Source organism: Cyanistes caeruleus, chromosome 6 (assembly GCF_971803275.1).
Source record: "Cyanistes caeruleus chromosome 6, bCyaCae1.hap1.1, whole genome shotgun sequence".
Taxonomy (NCBI): Eukaryota; Metazoa; Chordata; class Aves; order Passeriformes; family Paridae; genus Cyanistes; species Cyanistes caeruleus.
The window spans coordinates 11340056-11354251 of NC_141706.1; the positions used below are offsets into that span (position 1 = coordinate 11340056).

A 14196-nucleotide genomic window follows, 5' to 3' on the forward strand; every position below is an offset into this window, starting at 1 on the left:
AAAGATCTGACAGACTACAGATCATTTTTTCTATGTTTCCTGTACAACCGATTGCTCAAGAACAGATGTTGGTAAAGCCTTGGCTATAATCTATTTCAAATAAGGTTCCCTGGAATTAACCTTTTGCTAGACTAAGGAGCTTCCTTTCTTTTAAATGACAAAGGAAAGACATTAAAATCATTACCTATTTGACTAATGTACCAGAGCTACTTTTACTGTGCTAAAGCTACTTTTGTAAGGACTGTTCATAGAAATACATCTTGTACATTTGTGATTTTGAACCCTAAATAAAAAGCAAAGCTGCTGCTTGGGTTATAGTCCTTCAAGCAGTGCTTAAAATTGGCATAATATATTTTCTATGTCTGACAACTGCTGTTTTACACTCCACTGACACCTTTCTCTGTGTACTTGTACTCTTCATGGCAAGCAGGTTGGCACAACAGTGGCAGGTGCTTTTATGATGAAATAAATTTGTCTTTAGTTCTTGTTACATGTTCTGCTTGCTGAGTTTGTTGAGATTTTTAAATTAAAAAGAGACACACATAGTTGTTTCCTTGTAATCACTAATTTTTCAGTAGAGTCCATGCTTCATAATCCAATGAACTGCACCTTTTTATTTCACATGCTGGTTCAGAGGTTTATTCTCCAGTTGTTATTTCTCCAATTTATGATGAATGATTAGTAAAGAACAGCTTAGAGGCAGGGGTATTAATTTAATCATCAGCATAATTCCCACTGTTGCATTATGTAGCATGAAGCTAAAGACAAAAATCCCTGTGTTTGAGTGAAACACTGCTAGAAACTGAAAATATATGATGTTAAATTTGTTCATGCTCTTTCCAGATCTGTTTTTTGACAGTTTGTTTTCGGGAAGATTAATTGTCAGAGTGGAAATTGGTGCTGTGTATATGTAGGAAACATTAATAATTTTAGACATTTTACCTGTAGTAGAATAATGAAGTAATCGTCTAGCTAGGTTTGCAGTCTCCTTTTCAATGGATTTTATATCTTAGCGCTTATGAATACATCATTCTACTTTAGAGAAGGAAAAAACAGATATGGAATATCATGTGTTGTTTGTTTCCCAGAGTTATTTGTTATTCAGCAGGCTTGACTGATCTGAGAGGGAGACAAGATTTACTAAGATCTGAAAGAGAAAAAAAAAAAGAAAAGGTATTCTCTTAACTAAAATAGCCTTTGCATTTTTTCTGTGGAACTTTCACTAGAAAGAGATAAGTAACTTGTAATCCCTCTATATGTTTACATACATTTGACTCCTCAATTGCTAATATTTAAGGGTGCCTTAAACTGTGAATATTTACTGACCATTCCAAAATGGAACTTCTTTTTTATTATTTTTTTTAATTGGCATTTCAAACAAATCTGTGCAGGTTTATATGAAGCCACCATGAATTTTGGAGGCAGAAACCCTGGTAATTATCTAGTTAGGTATCCCTTCTTTGCAGCAGCAAGTGTGACTGAAGTTGACACTTCAAAGGCAATTTAAACTTAGTGGAAATACCCATCAGCTTGTACCTTGCTCTGCTGCAATTAGTTTAAGACCAGCTTTGCTTCCAGCACAGCACAGGGATGGCTGCTGTGTTAGTATCTCACTCACACTCACTGCAGGTGCTGCACAGGTAAATTAAGCACAGGGGAAAATCTTTCAATTGCAGCAAAAATCTCCTTTCAGATCCATCACATGATGACCAGACATTTGTCCAGACATACAAACTTCTATTTCAGAATAGAGAAGGACCAATTAGTCAGACTGGTGCTGAAGTACAGTGATTCTATGGGTCATAAAAATAACATGTATTTTACAGAGAAGGAACTTTCTGAAGAAGAACATTTGTGGTAGTCAGTAAAAGAGAAAAAGAGGGAAAGAAATTACAGTTGCAGAAAAAAGTGACCTCTGATTCCCCTTGGCTCAGTCCTCTAAGCTTACATCCACTGCAGATTTTATTTTTTTCCCCCTTCCCTAAATACAGTCCTTGCAGTACCATTTTCCTGATTAATTTTTGTATTTTACTTCTCTGTTCCTTATCATAACACAATTCTTAAGCTTTTCTCTCACATGCTATCTGCCTGAGCTGGGTTACTATGTGCTCACCCCCTGAGCTGGCCCTTAAGGGCTGCCAAACATCACCCAGCCTTGCTGCCTTCTTCAGGCTGCATCAGAAGGCACTAGATGATGAACGAGTGCTATTTTTTTACCTTCTTAATTCTTAGAACAATCAGGTGAATAGACTTATTTCTCCTTGATATCAACAGAAAGGCTTCCAAAATAGGTGGATCAAGCCTGGGGATTATCCCTTCTTACACTCAGCAGCTGCAGCAGCTGACTCTATACAATATGAAATAAAGTAGTTTATTACTTTTGTTACAAGTATTTCTTCCCTTACTCCATACCTTTTCTCCAGTATTTAAGCCTTCCCTGTATCATGCAAGTTAGACAAAATGCCACAGAATAATGCTTTGAAAAATTTAGATAAAACTGGCCCAAATTTTTAACATTTTCTGACAGATGAACTCAGACCTCACTCTTATTACAATTAGGAAAGCTGGAATTGATTTTAGTGTTGTTATTTTAACTTTTGGATAAATTACTAATATTGAAATTACTAATAGCTAACTTACTAATAACCACCAGGGAACAGCAGCTGCTGACCAACAAACCTTTTCCTGTCACATGGCATTGCCTGGGGGAAGTTGCAGAGTGGCTGAAATATCATTTTTCAATCTTGCATGTTTTATTATCTCAAGTAACTTTGTAGATGAAATCAATACAATAATCTGAAGAACTAACACATTGCTTTATCTTTTTGTTCAGACAGCACTGAACACAATTCAAAATATTTGCAGGTGCTCTCTAGGAATTTCAAATATCTCTTATGCATCAGGTGAAAAAGAACAGGACATCAGTTTCAATGCTAAGGGCTACAGCTGTAATCTGGTCATGTAGCAGTTATAGAGAATCTGAAATATTGTCTGTGCTGAAGCAGGTATACAGATATTAATAAGGCTGAGCTTCACAGGGAAATAAAACAAATAGACAAATAATTGCAGCTACCTAATACATATTTTTAAGGCTTTAACACAAAACATACTAAACACCTAATGTCACTGTAAGAGCTCAATTGCTTTAATCCTTCAGAAGGAAATGTTTTATTGGAATGGTTCCCACACTATTAGTCACATTTTTTACAGTGTAGTTAGCTCCTCCAAGGAAGTTTTCAACCAAAAGTTGGAGTGTGTTTTTGTAGTTAGACACAAAGGAGGACACCAGAGCTGTGTTGCAGACTGCAGCTGGCTTCTTTCACACCTAATTGTTTTTCCATTTGCTGTTTACAGGATTGCAAAGATTTTGTGAAGATATAGAAATGATGATTGGATTCCAGCCAAGTAAATTCTGGAGAGTCTGTTGGGCATTTGTGACCCCAACTATTTTAACAGTAAGCAAAGCAAACGCAAACAAAAATTTAGCATCTTCTCCAAAGAGTTTTGTTGTTGTTTGTTCATTATTCATGATGTTTCTGGTTGCTAGTAGTTAGAACTTGGATGCAGGTACTTAAAGACAGTGCATGTGTTCTTGCTATGGGTATGTAGTAGAAACAGTGTAAGTAATAGTGTTTTTGGTGGAGACGGATGGTGAGTCTACCAGGAAAACGGTGGCTTTTTCCTGGCCATGCAAAATGCTGCTATGGCACACCACTGCACGACAGCATTATATATTATTGTATATATATACACACACACACTCATACATATATACACATATAGTACGTACATACATACAAATATATATACACATATACACACACATATATGTACATGTATATAAAAAATAAAAATGGTATATGAATATATATAATTGTATATGAATATATATATATATATATAATTGTATACGAAAATATATATGTGTGTGTATGTGATATTTATGTATGCAAAAGGAAAAAAAAATACAAGATGCTCCTGTCTGCTGTCAGGCTGGGCTAGGGAAAAGAGCACTCTACTGACACATGAACTGATTTGAGAGGGATGCTTTGCAAAGGCTGAGGTGGAAGGGCGAGCGAGAACAGGAGGGAGGAGCGGGACTGTCCCGTCACCAGGCCCCGGGAGGTGGCGCTGCGGGACAGCGGCTGCGGCCGCGCCGCCCCCTGCGGGAGGAACGGAGCCCTTTGTACATTTCATATCAGTCCAGCCTGTTTGGTTTATTTTTGCAATTCTTCCTATTTATCTTCCACTTTCACTTCCTCCCCAACTCCTTCCTTCAAATTCAGTTAGTATTTACTTCACGTTTAGGTCTCCATTTAATCAAAAGATGTCACGTTCTCTATTTCACCATAGCTATGAAAGATTTTTCAAGTCCAGGGGTCCAAATCCAATAACCTTATCTTCCTTTGCCATCTAGGTTTCTAACACAGTGCTTCCCCTACATTTTAACCTAAGTGGAGATACAATCTGAAATCACAAATCATTATTTTGAGATAAAAATGAAATAATTATTTCAGCCATTTCAAAAGTCGTCAGCTTGACAAATCAGCACAAAACAACAAAGACTTCTTTCACCATATTTTCTGAGCGCATGTACCTCCACTTGGAAGTCTTCAAGCCTGAACCACAGGTGCAGAAAGTTCTGTATTTGTGTAGGGTTTTAAATACTCATTATTTCACAGCGGTATGAAATAGTTCCTCCAAGTCACACGATCACAGAATGGTTGGAGTTGGAAGGGATCTTAAAAGCTCATCTCACTCCACCCCCCTACCATGGCCAGGGACACCTTCTGCTATCCCAGGTTGTTCAGGGCCCCATCCAACCTGGCCTTCAACTCTTCCAGGGATGGGACAGCCACAGCTTTTCCAGGTGAGTTTTCTTAGCTGTTCAGGTCCAAGATAAGAAAAGTTTCTGGAATTTCTGAAAAGACACACATTTTGAAACAGTAATTATGAGCTCATCTGGTGGGTGGAGAAGCAAAGCAGTGACTTTCTAGTCTTTTGTAGTTGATGCTTCCAGAGAAGTTGTACTTCAGCTCATGTGCTGGGATGTTCCTGTATGTGCTGCTCTTTAGTGCAGTGTAAGTGGTGGCAAATCTTTTTATTCCTGGAAGGGGGAAGAAAAAGGCACTAGATGAAGTTAGTAACTTCTTTTCAGAATTGTTAATTCACAAATGAGGACATTTTTTCCTGAATGCTGGAAAAGGTTTAGTTTTCACAGACAGGAATGCCTGTGTTAAGGGATCAGTGAGTTTGGTGAGCTCAACAAAATCCTAAGTTGTGAAGAAATTAAATTTTCTATGGTGAGAATTATTTCTCCAGTGGGTAAAATGAAGGTATTCTACTTTTCTCACATAGATTTTCTTTACCAGTTGTCTTCACTGCACTACAGTATTGCTCTGTGTGAAAACAAGGTAGATCTATCTTTTTAGATAGATTTATCTATCTGTTGTTTGATTGTGACAATGTATTTTGTAGACTGTAGTTTGCAAATCACTTTTAAAAAGTTTGAAGACATAGTCCAGTTAATAGTGTTAGGATGACATCAGTGGTATTTATCTTCTCTTGGGGAGTTTGTTAAGAATGAAGGCATGTGCATATGGGATTTTTTTTTTCTGTTTTTTTTCCCCGTGGTTATTTTCAAGATGAAAACCTCAGACCCTATTTTACACTTCTGAAGGGAATTGTAAGGCTTTTCTGCAAATTGCTCAGATCCTTTACTAATCAGACTTGTGCTCATAGCTACTGTCAGTAACTTGTGCTCATAGCTACTGTCAGTAATCACAACCAGGGAACAGGGAATTATGTTGTTTGTTAAGGGAAACAAATTCAAACTGACCATGTTTACTCTCTAAACTTGCATGTTCTGTTGTTGTTCCCTCCAAATGCAATATTTGGTGAAGCTACAGTGAGAAATAAATTGACACTGATGAGTTATAATTCAATTTTTATTCAATGGAAACATACAAAGCAAAACCAAGTAATGAATTCTTTTCTATTATTACCCCTGTAAAGCTAATATTTGAATTTGATACATCTGGATAGCCTAATATTAGACTTATTCATTATCATTAGATTCCCCATCTCTAGAACTAAAGCTGATCATTTTTATATGTGCCTTCACCTAGTTATACTTCTATAAATCTTCTATGTGCAATTATTGCAAGCACAGGAATTTTCCAAAAGTTACTGAATTATGCACAAATGGAAGCAGATATATTGCTGTTCATACAGTAAGTGAAATGGAGATCTTAGCATAATCACATTAGGTAAAACTGATAATAGACCATGTAATAAGCGATGTTACTCTAGGGACAAAATTCTAATTTAAATTATTCTGGCACAAATACAGTGATTGTTTGGGGATTTTGCAAGATTTCCTTGAAACTCATTAGATTCAGGCTCTGGAATCCATTCATTAGAGCTTTTGGCAGTACCCTGCCTTAGGTATGTGTACTTTTATTTGTATTCCATATACACCAAATCTGTGTGTGGATACCCACCATTTGTTGCATAGCAGGCTTGTTTTGCTTACTCAAACATATTTGTTTTCCTTTTTTGTTCCCAGTTTATTCTCTGCTTCAGTTTTTACCAGTGGGAACCCATGACTTACGGAGCTTACCACTACCCAGGCTGGTCCATGGTGCTCGGGTGGCTGATGCTGGCCTGCTCAGTCATCTGGATCCCAGTTATGTTTGTGATAAAAATGCATCTAGCCCCCGGCAAATTTATTGAGGTAATTCCTCTGTCTTTTTGCTGCTTAAAAATACAGTACAGGAGACTGTCTCTTTTATTTTACATTGCTTTTCGAGGTATTGATTGTCTAATACTGTTCAGATTACTTTCTGGTAAACTAGTTATTGTGTTGCAAAGAGATGCTCAGTTGATTTAAAATGTAGACCTTCTATTCCTAGTTTCTCAAAAAAATATGATCCTAAATTGTGGAGTGGTTTGTTTTATAGGATCTAGACAAATTTCATGAGGTTTTGCTTGGCTTTCTTGGAAGAAAGTTTTTCCAGATTTGTTGGCCTTGTTGCAAAAGCAGCATATAACCACAGGAAGCCTCAGCTGCTGGTGTGTATCGTGCCCAGGGAGCCTGGCAATCAGCACTAGGAGAGGTCAATCAGGAGTTGCCTGTGTGCAAAGTTAGGGGTGGTTCAGTACTGGAATCATCCAGGATGTGCTTCACAAGTTGTGCCACTCTCTGAAGTCCAGGAATAAGATGTAGAGTGGGAAGGCTTTTCATGCATCTCAAACTATTTGTTTCAAATTTGTTTCATCTCAAACCTAGCTGGCAATCTTTGCTTTTACCCTTCATCTCTTTATTCTTGAATTAGCTGATCCTTTCTGACACCCGGGTGTAAAATAATTACAAGTTTTATTTTTAATTTAAGCTTCTTTTGTTTATTTTGCTAATTGGATTCCTGGCACTTCCCAGCACTGCTTCACAAATGTGGTGGTCACCTTCTTCTCCCCGTTCCTGTGTTCTGTCTTTGCCTGTCACCCCCCCTCTCCCTGGCTGCTCCCATCCTGCTGGCTCCTTAGTCCCTGGCAGGGTGTGGTACAGCATTATCAGCATTTCATCCCTTCATTGCCTTGCCTCTGGCTTCTGGAGAAGCTCAATGCTCTTATTTTAGGTCTTTGAGGCTTTCTCAGTTCTGTCTTCTCATCACTGCCTGCTCTTGTGCTGTTCCCACCTTGGGAGAAGGAACAGACACTTGTTCCCCTTTTTGTAGCCGCTTTCACAGTTCAGCTTCCCTGCAAATCCCACTGGGGCAGTTTCTTGCTTCAAAAATGAAAAGGAGAGAAAATGTACTAAAATAGTATAATCTTTTTGGTCTCTCGATATGTCACACTACACATGCCTAAGGGAAAAGACCATACTTCTCTGCTTCCCATAGAGCAAAGGAATTTTGTAGGAGAGGAATTTTCACAGTGGTGGGACACCCTAGGGAGAGCATCCAAGCAGTAGTCAGTGAGGCTACTTGTCTAAAGGGTCATCAGGTCTTGTGTAGAGCAGACTGGAGTGCCTGGGTCAGGAGACAACTGCCCCTACTGGAAATAAGCTAATGTGAAATTATATTTACTTGTTCCTTGTCTCATAAACTTCTCTTGCTGACACAAAAGGTTCTGCTTCAAAACTTCTCATGTGTAAAACTGGCATACATATTGCCACAAAAATAGCGTGCTTGCCTTACTGCTTTTCCAGCTGTGCATCCAAAGAAACCCCCAAGAACTGAATCTGTTTTGAAAGGGTTTTTGCTGAAGATATTTCAGCTGTATTCTATTTCCTCAATATTGAGTCTGCTACATAAAATTATTATAGTTGATTTGGGAGGTAAAAGTTGCAAACTGGTAATTAAGCAGAGATTAAAATAACTGATAGAGAGGTCTGATTCACTTTATTAGGTAATAAACATATAATTGTTCCCTCTTAAGTCATCAAAAATACGTTTTCTTTCCTTTTTATCTGTGAATGTACTGATCAAATTACATATTCAATAAAGTACTCAGTGGAAAGATCAGAAAATTTTTGTTGTTTGCCAGATGACTTTCTCCTCTTTCTTTTTCCCTGTAGATAGAAATGAAACATTTTGTCATCTCAGAATTAAAATTTTTTTCATTCATAGTGATGTACTACTTTTTGGTAGTTTGTATACTTTGGGGAAATATGTTAAATATAAATCCAACTATTTGAATGCACTTACCCACTGCCTAGGCCATTGGGCTAAGTAATTGTGCACATATCTTTCAGTAAGAGAGCCTCACAGTCTGTGGCAATAGTTCTGAGCTCCCCACACATGGTGTGGGGGAGAATGTATAATCAAACCTGGACACTTTATTCGCTATTAGTCTTGAAAACTTTGTGCAAAACAAACGCTGAGCAGTGGAGCATTGCCAGGCCATCATCAATAATCTTGAGCCTATCCTCACTTCTTTTGCATTGTAATTCTGCTCCATGACACCAAATGAGACTTTCTTTTCTCTCCCCTGTCACAGCGGCTCAAGCTGGTGTGCTCTCCACAGCCTGACTGGGGTCCATTTCTCGCGAAGCACCGTGGTGAACGTTACCGGAACATGATTGATCCGCTGGGAACCTCCTCTCTGGGACTTAAACTGCCAGTGAAGGATATGGAATTAGGAACCCAATGCTAGTAATTATTACAAAAGCATGGCAATAACATTGTCAAATTTTTCTGGGTTTTTTTTTTTTTTCATTTTTTTTCACCCACCATTTCTTCTTTCCCACGTTGCCTGAAAGTGGTTGCTTAGGAAAGCAGGACTTATGGTTGCATGCCATAGAGGGGGCCTAACAACCACTTCCAGGTGTAGGTGATGCCCATGACATGTTCTGTACCCAGTGACACAGCAGAAGCCCTGTGTGTGACAGATGACATAACCAGGTGTTATTAGTTATAGGAATAAACAAAACCAACCAAACAAAGTCTTTGGAGGAAATGAGGTGTGCAGCTTGACCCATTTCCAGAAAGCACTCTTTGTAACAGGTAGCTGTGATAGGACTAGGATTTTGCTACCAGTATATTCCAGGGAAGGTGCAGCCCTCAAAAATGGTGGAAGTGAGCAAAGAACGGGATCTCCTGTAGTCCTGATGTAAATCCAGCATATGGCTCCTATAGCAATGAGGTTGCTTTTTCTCCACTGACAGCTGACCTTGACCCATCATGTCTGCACACTTCCTTTATGATTAATACTAACTTGGAGGGACTGTTATGTTATTTAAACAAGTGGAAAGCCTTGAAACAGCACACCAGGAAGCAATATATGGAGTGAGAACAGAAACACAATAATCCATTTGATCTTTTCAAGTAGAAAAACAAGAACAACATTTCTAAAAATTATAATTGAGACTGGGACTAAACTGCATTTGAGTCTCGAAGTGGTTTGGAAATGGTGCCAGAATGAGTTCTATGGGTATCACTGTTTGAAGTCCTGTCATATGTTTCTTTTGATAATTTGATATCTGTCATTTCGACTTAGGTATGCCTCAGTTCTACAAAGTGTCTGACAACTTGTTCCAAGCCAAGTGCACCTGTGGTTTTAGTCACTTTGCTCCAATACTCTGAACATAATTTTCCTTCTTTCTCTGCTTTTGTTTACAGTATCTCCTAAGAAGCCATCATATAATTTGTGCCTAACTTTGTATTCTTACAGTGGTAAGTGTAGTCTAGTTACCACCTGAAAGCAGTTATTAGAAGTTAGATGTGCTGTTCAACTTTGTGACTCCCTGTTCATTTGCCTATAAGCACCTTTATATAACTTATAACCATTAGATGGTGTATTCTTCTCTTTCAGCCAATGGGGAAATAGCAGGACCCCACCTGTCTATATATTATATATATAGCACATAAATTCTTCAAAACATTATTTTCTCTGAAACATGTATAGGGTATTTTTTTCATTAAAACATTTTCATTAAATAAAAAGCCCCAAATCCACAATAATTAATCACTGCAGTCATCCACACAGATGCAACATTAGAGATAGAAAATGCAAGGATTGGGGGGAAAGGATAATCTAGTAGAGGGTCATCATAAACATAGCAGTAGAACATCCTAAACCATTACATTTTAGAAATAAGATATATGCAGTCATATGAATATTAGACTTAAATAGTTTTGTTCCCTATTGAGCAGAGTGAAAACCAGAGCTTTTTAAGAATACATTTATTTACCTAAATAGAAAATTAGCCCAACTTATTGCAAATGCACTAGAATGAGGGAGAAAAATATATCTTCAATAATTGGCAAAATTTAACCTTTATTATCTTATTATATCCTATATATACATATATGATATTTTTAAATGGTGATCAGTGTTCATGTAGTGTGTGCTAGTGATGTTTTATGTCCCTATAAATATCTTACCAATCAATGTAGAAATGATGAGCTTAGTAGTTTAGCCAGTTTTTTCCTCCCCACAGACACTGCTGTAGTAGCCTGTAAATGTCCTTTCCTTTCAGGGGACTGTTTCTATCCCATTCTTTTGTCTGCCTGTCTTCATATTACAGGGTCTCAGGTAAATCCTCAATTCATGTGTGTCCGTAGATCAGTAGGTGCGTTGTTTTCATCCCACTGAAGAAAACAAAAAACTTAACCTTAAAGTAACACTTCCACAAATTGTTAACTCCTTTTCTCTCTGTGTGTGTATATATATATGTATATGAAATATATTAATCATTTTGTTGAACTTCCTCTTTCATGGGGCAATTAGTGTTGCCACTTCTAGGCACTGCTGGAGACCTTTAATCCTCACACAGAACAAGTGAAGCACTATCAGGGGCTGTCATCCAGAGCAGGGAGGGCAGATTCCACAAGATTTTACAATGACCCCTGAATCTCCGCTCTACAGGCTCTTGTTGGTCCCTGTCTCATACAGCAGCAAGACTGTGAGCTTCTCTGCCTTAAAGCTGCTCCCCCTTGCTTCAGCTTTGCCTGCTATTTTAATGAAAGACTTGCTCTTCTTACCTCTGGCTTTTATTTTCCCGGCAGAGGGAGGTTTGAGAAGCCATGCTATATTTGACCTCATGAAGGTCCATAAGGATGAGCTGGAAGTTTGGTTCCCAGGTGGGGCTGAGGGACCTTCCCTGGGTGCAGAAAGGAACTTAAGTCAGCACCTCTCTTGGGAATTACATATTTATGTTGGGATAAATCACTTGGGGTCTCTATTGACCAATATTCCCTTGCATCTTGGTTTGATTTTTGGACCAAGCCAGTTTTTGCTACTACTGTCATTAAAAAATTTCAACGAATATCCATAGATTTGGTCCTCTTTAAAAAAGAGAAAATACAGTCAAATAGTTTGAGAGTACTGAATCCTTTCACTTACTGGCTTGTCTCAAGGCATGCCTTGGAACTGGGATTACCTCACTGCCATAAAGTTCCCTCATTGTAAGGATATCAGTTACTGCCTACCTGGATTATGAGATACCATTTGAAGGAATACTGCTGGGATATATCTTTTGGCTTGGATTATCAAACCAGACTGTATATGAAATTGTGGCTGAATTGCTTTCCATGATTTATGTAAGTAATCGGCTTGCTTTTAATTTAGATGTTGTTCCTGTGCCCGCAAAGTCATTAGCACAGTATTAGGCTTAAATTTGAAACTCTGTAAACAGATGATTGTGAATTTTTGCTAACTAATCTTTGTCTTCAGCTTTGACCCCATTGCTAGGCTTGCAAAAATCTTTGGAAAAGGGGAGAAATGCATACAAAAATCACAAAAGATGTGAAGTTTTCACTGCATGTGAAAAGCAAGGGTTTATTTTGGACACATGAGAATTTTTCTAGACTATTTTATTGTCCAAATCTGAAAGTTGAGATTAAATTAACCAGCAGTGTCTTCTCTAAATGAGAAATTACCTTGAAGTTTGGGAATGCACTCAATTTACCATGTTCTAAGGAAAGTTTGCATGTACTTTAATAGTTTTCTAAAAATAAATTTAATAACTAATAGCATAACAGTAAAGACCTTTAAAAGAATAAAAGGACCGGGAAAAGCCATATTAGTAAAAAAGTGATGTGTGTACTTTCAGATCTATCTATCTTGTGAGTAAAAGATGTTTAAATTTGGTGAAATTATGATGCATATTTTTTCTTTGAAATTAAATTGAATTTCTGAATGAGCTGAGATACATTATTGTATGCATTAAAGATTACATCTAATACAAATTCTTGCCATCTTCAAATTCTTTGGGGGTCTTCCTAGTGTTTTTAATATGCAATGTTCAAAATCTGTGTTTCAGCTAAACGAGGCAGCACTTTGTTTCCAAAAGAAGGGTTTAACAAAATGACCCTTAATCAAGAAAGACTTGGATTGTCTTTATATGATGTTTCAATTGAGTCCAAGTAGTCTTTTAATTCATTTCTTCTCCAATGACCACATTAGATGTGCCTCCACACTGAAGATCATTGTTTCTGATACACTGTGTGACTATGTCTTACCATCAAATTCCAACACCCAATTGATTTTAAACATCTTTAGTCTCTTTGTGGTGTACAGTTGTATGGATAATATGATTTCTTTTTGCCTGTGTTAAAGCAATGATTAATTATGGCAGTCATTGGTCTCCTGTTGGTTTCTTATTCTGCAATTCCACTTCTTGCAATCAAGGACAGACTTGCAGGGACTGTGGTCTCGCAGACAGCAGAGCTTTTTGACCAGAGGCATCCCAGAAAGTTTCTCTATTCTGCTGTTGTAAGAGACACTTATTTCTTGGTTTGCAGTTAGATGGTGTATACGTAAGGTACCTGGAAAATGGTCAGAGCTTGACATTCCAGAGGGGCTCAGGTCAGTGACTTGAGGAAGGAGGGGAGATTGGGATTTCTGCCTGAGGTCACCCTCAGGCAGCCTATTACCAAAGACAGAAGGTTTTCCTGAGGGGTTTTTCATAATGTGGGAACTAGGTTGGATCTTAATGCTTGCAATATTTTATTTGCCCATAATATTTAAATACATCTTCAGGTAACCATTTGCCTTATAGCTATCTTCCATTGATAGGAAAATTGACTAAACCATATTGTTATCTGTCCTTTATATCATGTAGTATTACCTTGTAAGGTAGATGCTTAGCTGGTATAAATTGTCACAGCTTTGTCTGGAGCTGTGACAATTTACACCAGCTGAGAATGTGCTCCCTGTGTCCTATGGCACTTTATTACAGACCCATCGCTGATGGGTTAAATCTTAATTACTTGCGTAATGTCATATATAAATATATATATATATATATATTTACAGGCAATCTGTGGGGTACTGCTGCCTATGGATAAAGATTTGTACCCTAACCAGATCACTACAATTTTTTTTTCATTTGCTGTATGTGCAAAAGATATATTGTTACAAAGAATGCACCATATGTATCTCATGTAGTACATATTATGTTGCTGTATGTTGTTAATTTCAGAAATCATTATTCTTGAGGCCCTACCTCAAATTTTGTATTTATGTGTACAAAAGCAATTTATTGTATTATATATTTGCCTAATATATTTGGATGTGATAAATTAAAATTATTCAACAATGTATGGGCTCTAAAGACTCTAAATAAATGTCCAGTGTTTAAAACAGAAATTACATCAACTTTTCTGGTGAATGAAATGTCTCTTTTTTTCCACAGCTGGCTTCCCCACCCAACACACACCACAAATATCATTCTTACTTAACACACAGCCT

At 37.6% G+C, this 14196-nt stretch overlaps 1 protein-coding gene across 1 annotated transcript in view; it reads left to right on the top strand.

Annotated features, from left to right (window-relative positions):
- Nucleotides 1-10161, top strand: part of SLC6A5 (solute carrier family 6 member 5) — a 29940-nt gene extending 19779 nt beyond the window's left edge. Inside the window, exons 14-17 of the mRNA XM_023928809.2 lie at nt 3355-3455; nt 6569-6736; nt 9001-9155; nt 10122-10161. Of these exons, the coding sequence (XP_023784577.2) occupies nt 3355-3455; nt 6569-6736; nt 9001-9155; nt 10122-10131 (434 nt within the window). The 3' untranslated portion in view covers nt 10132-10161. The remainder of the gene's footprint in view (nt 1-3354; nt 3456-6568; nt 6737-9000; nt 9156-10121) is intronic.
- Nucleotides 10162-14196: the final 4035 nt, after the last annotated feature.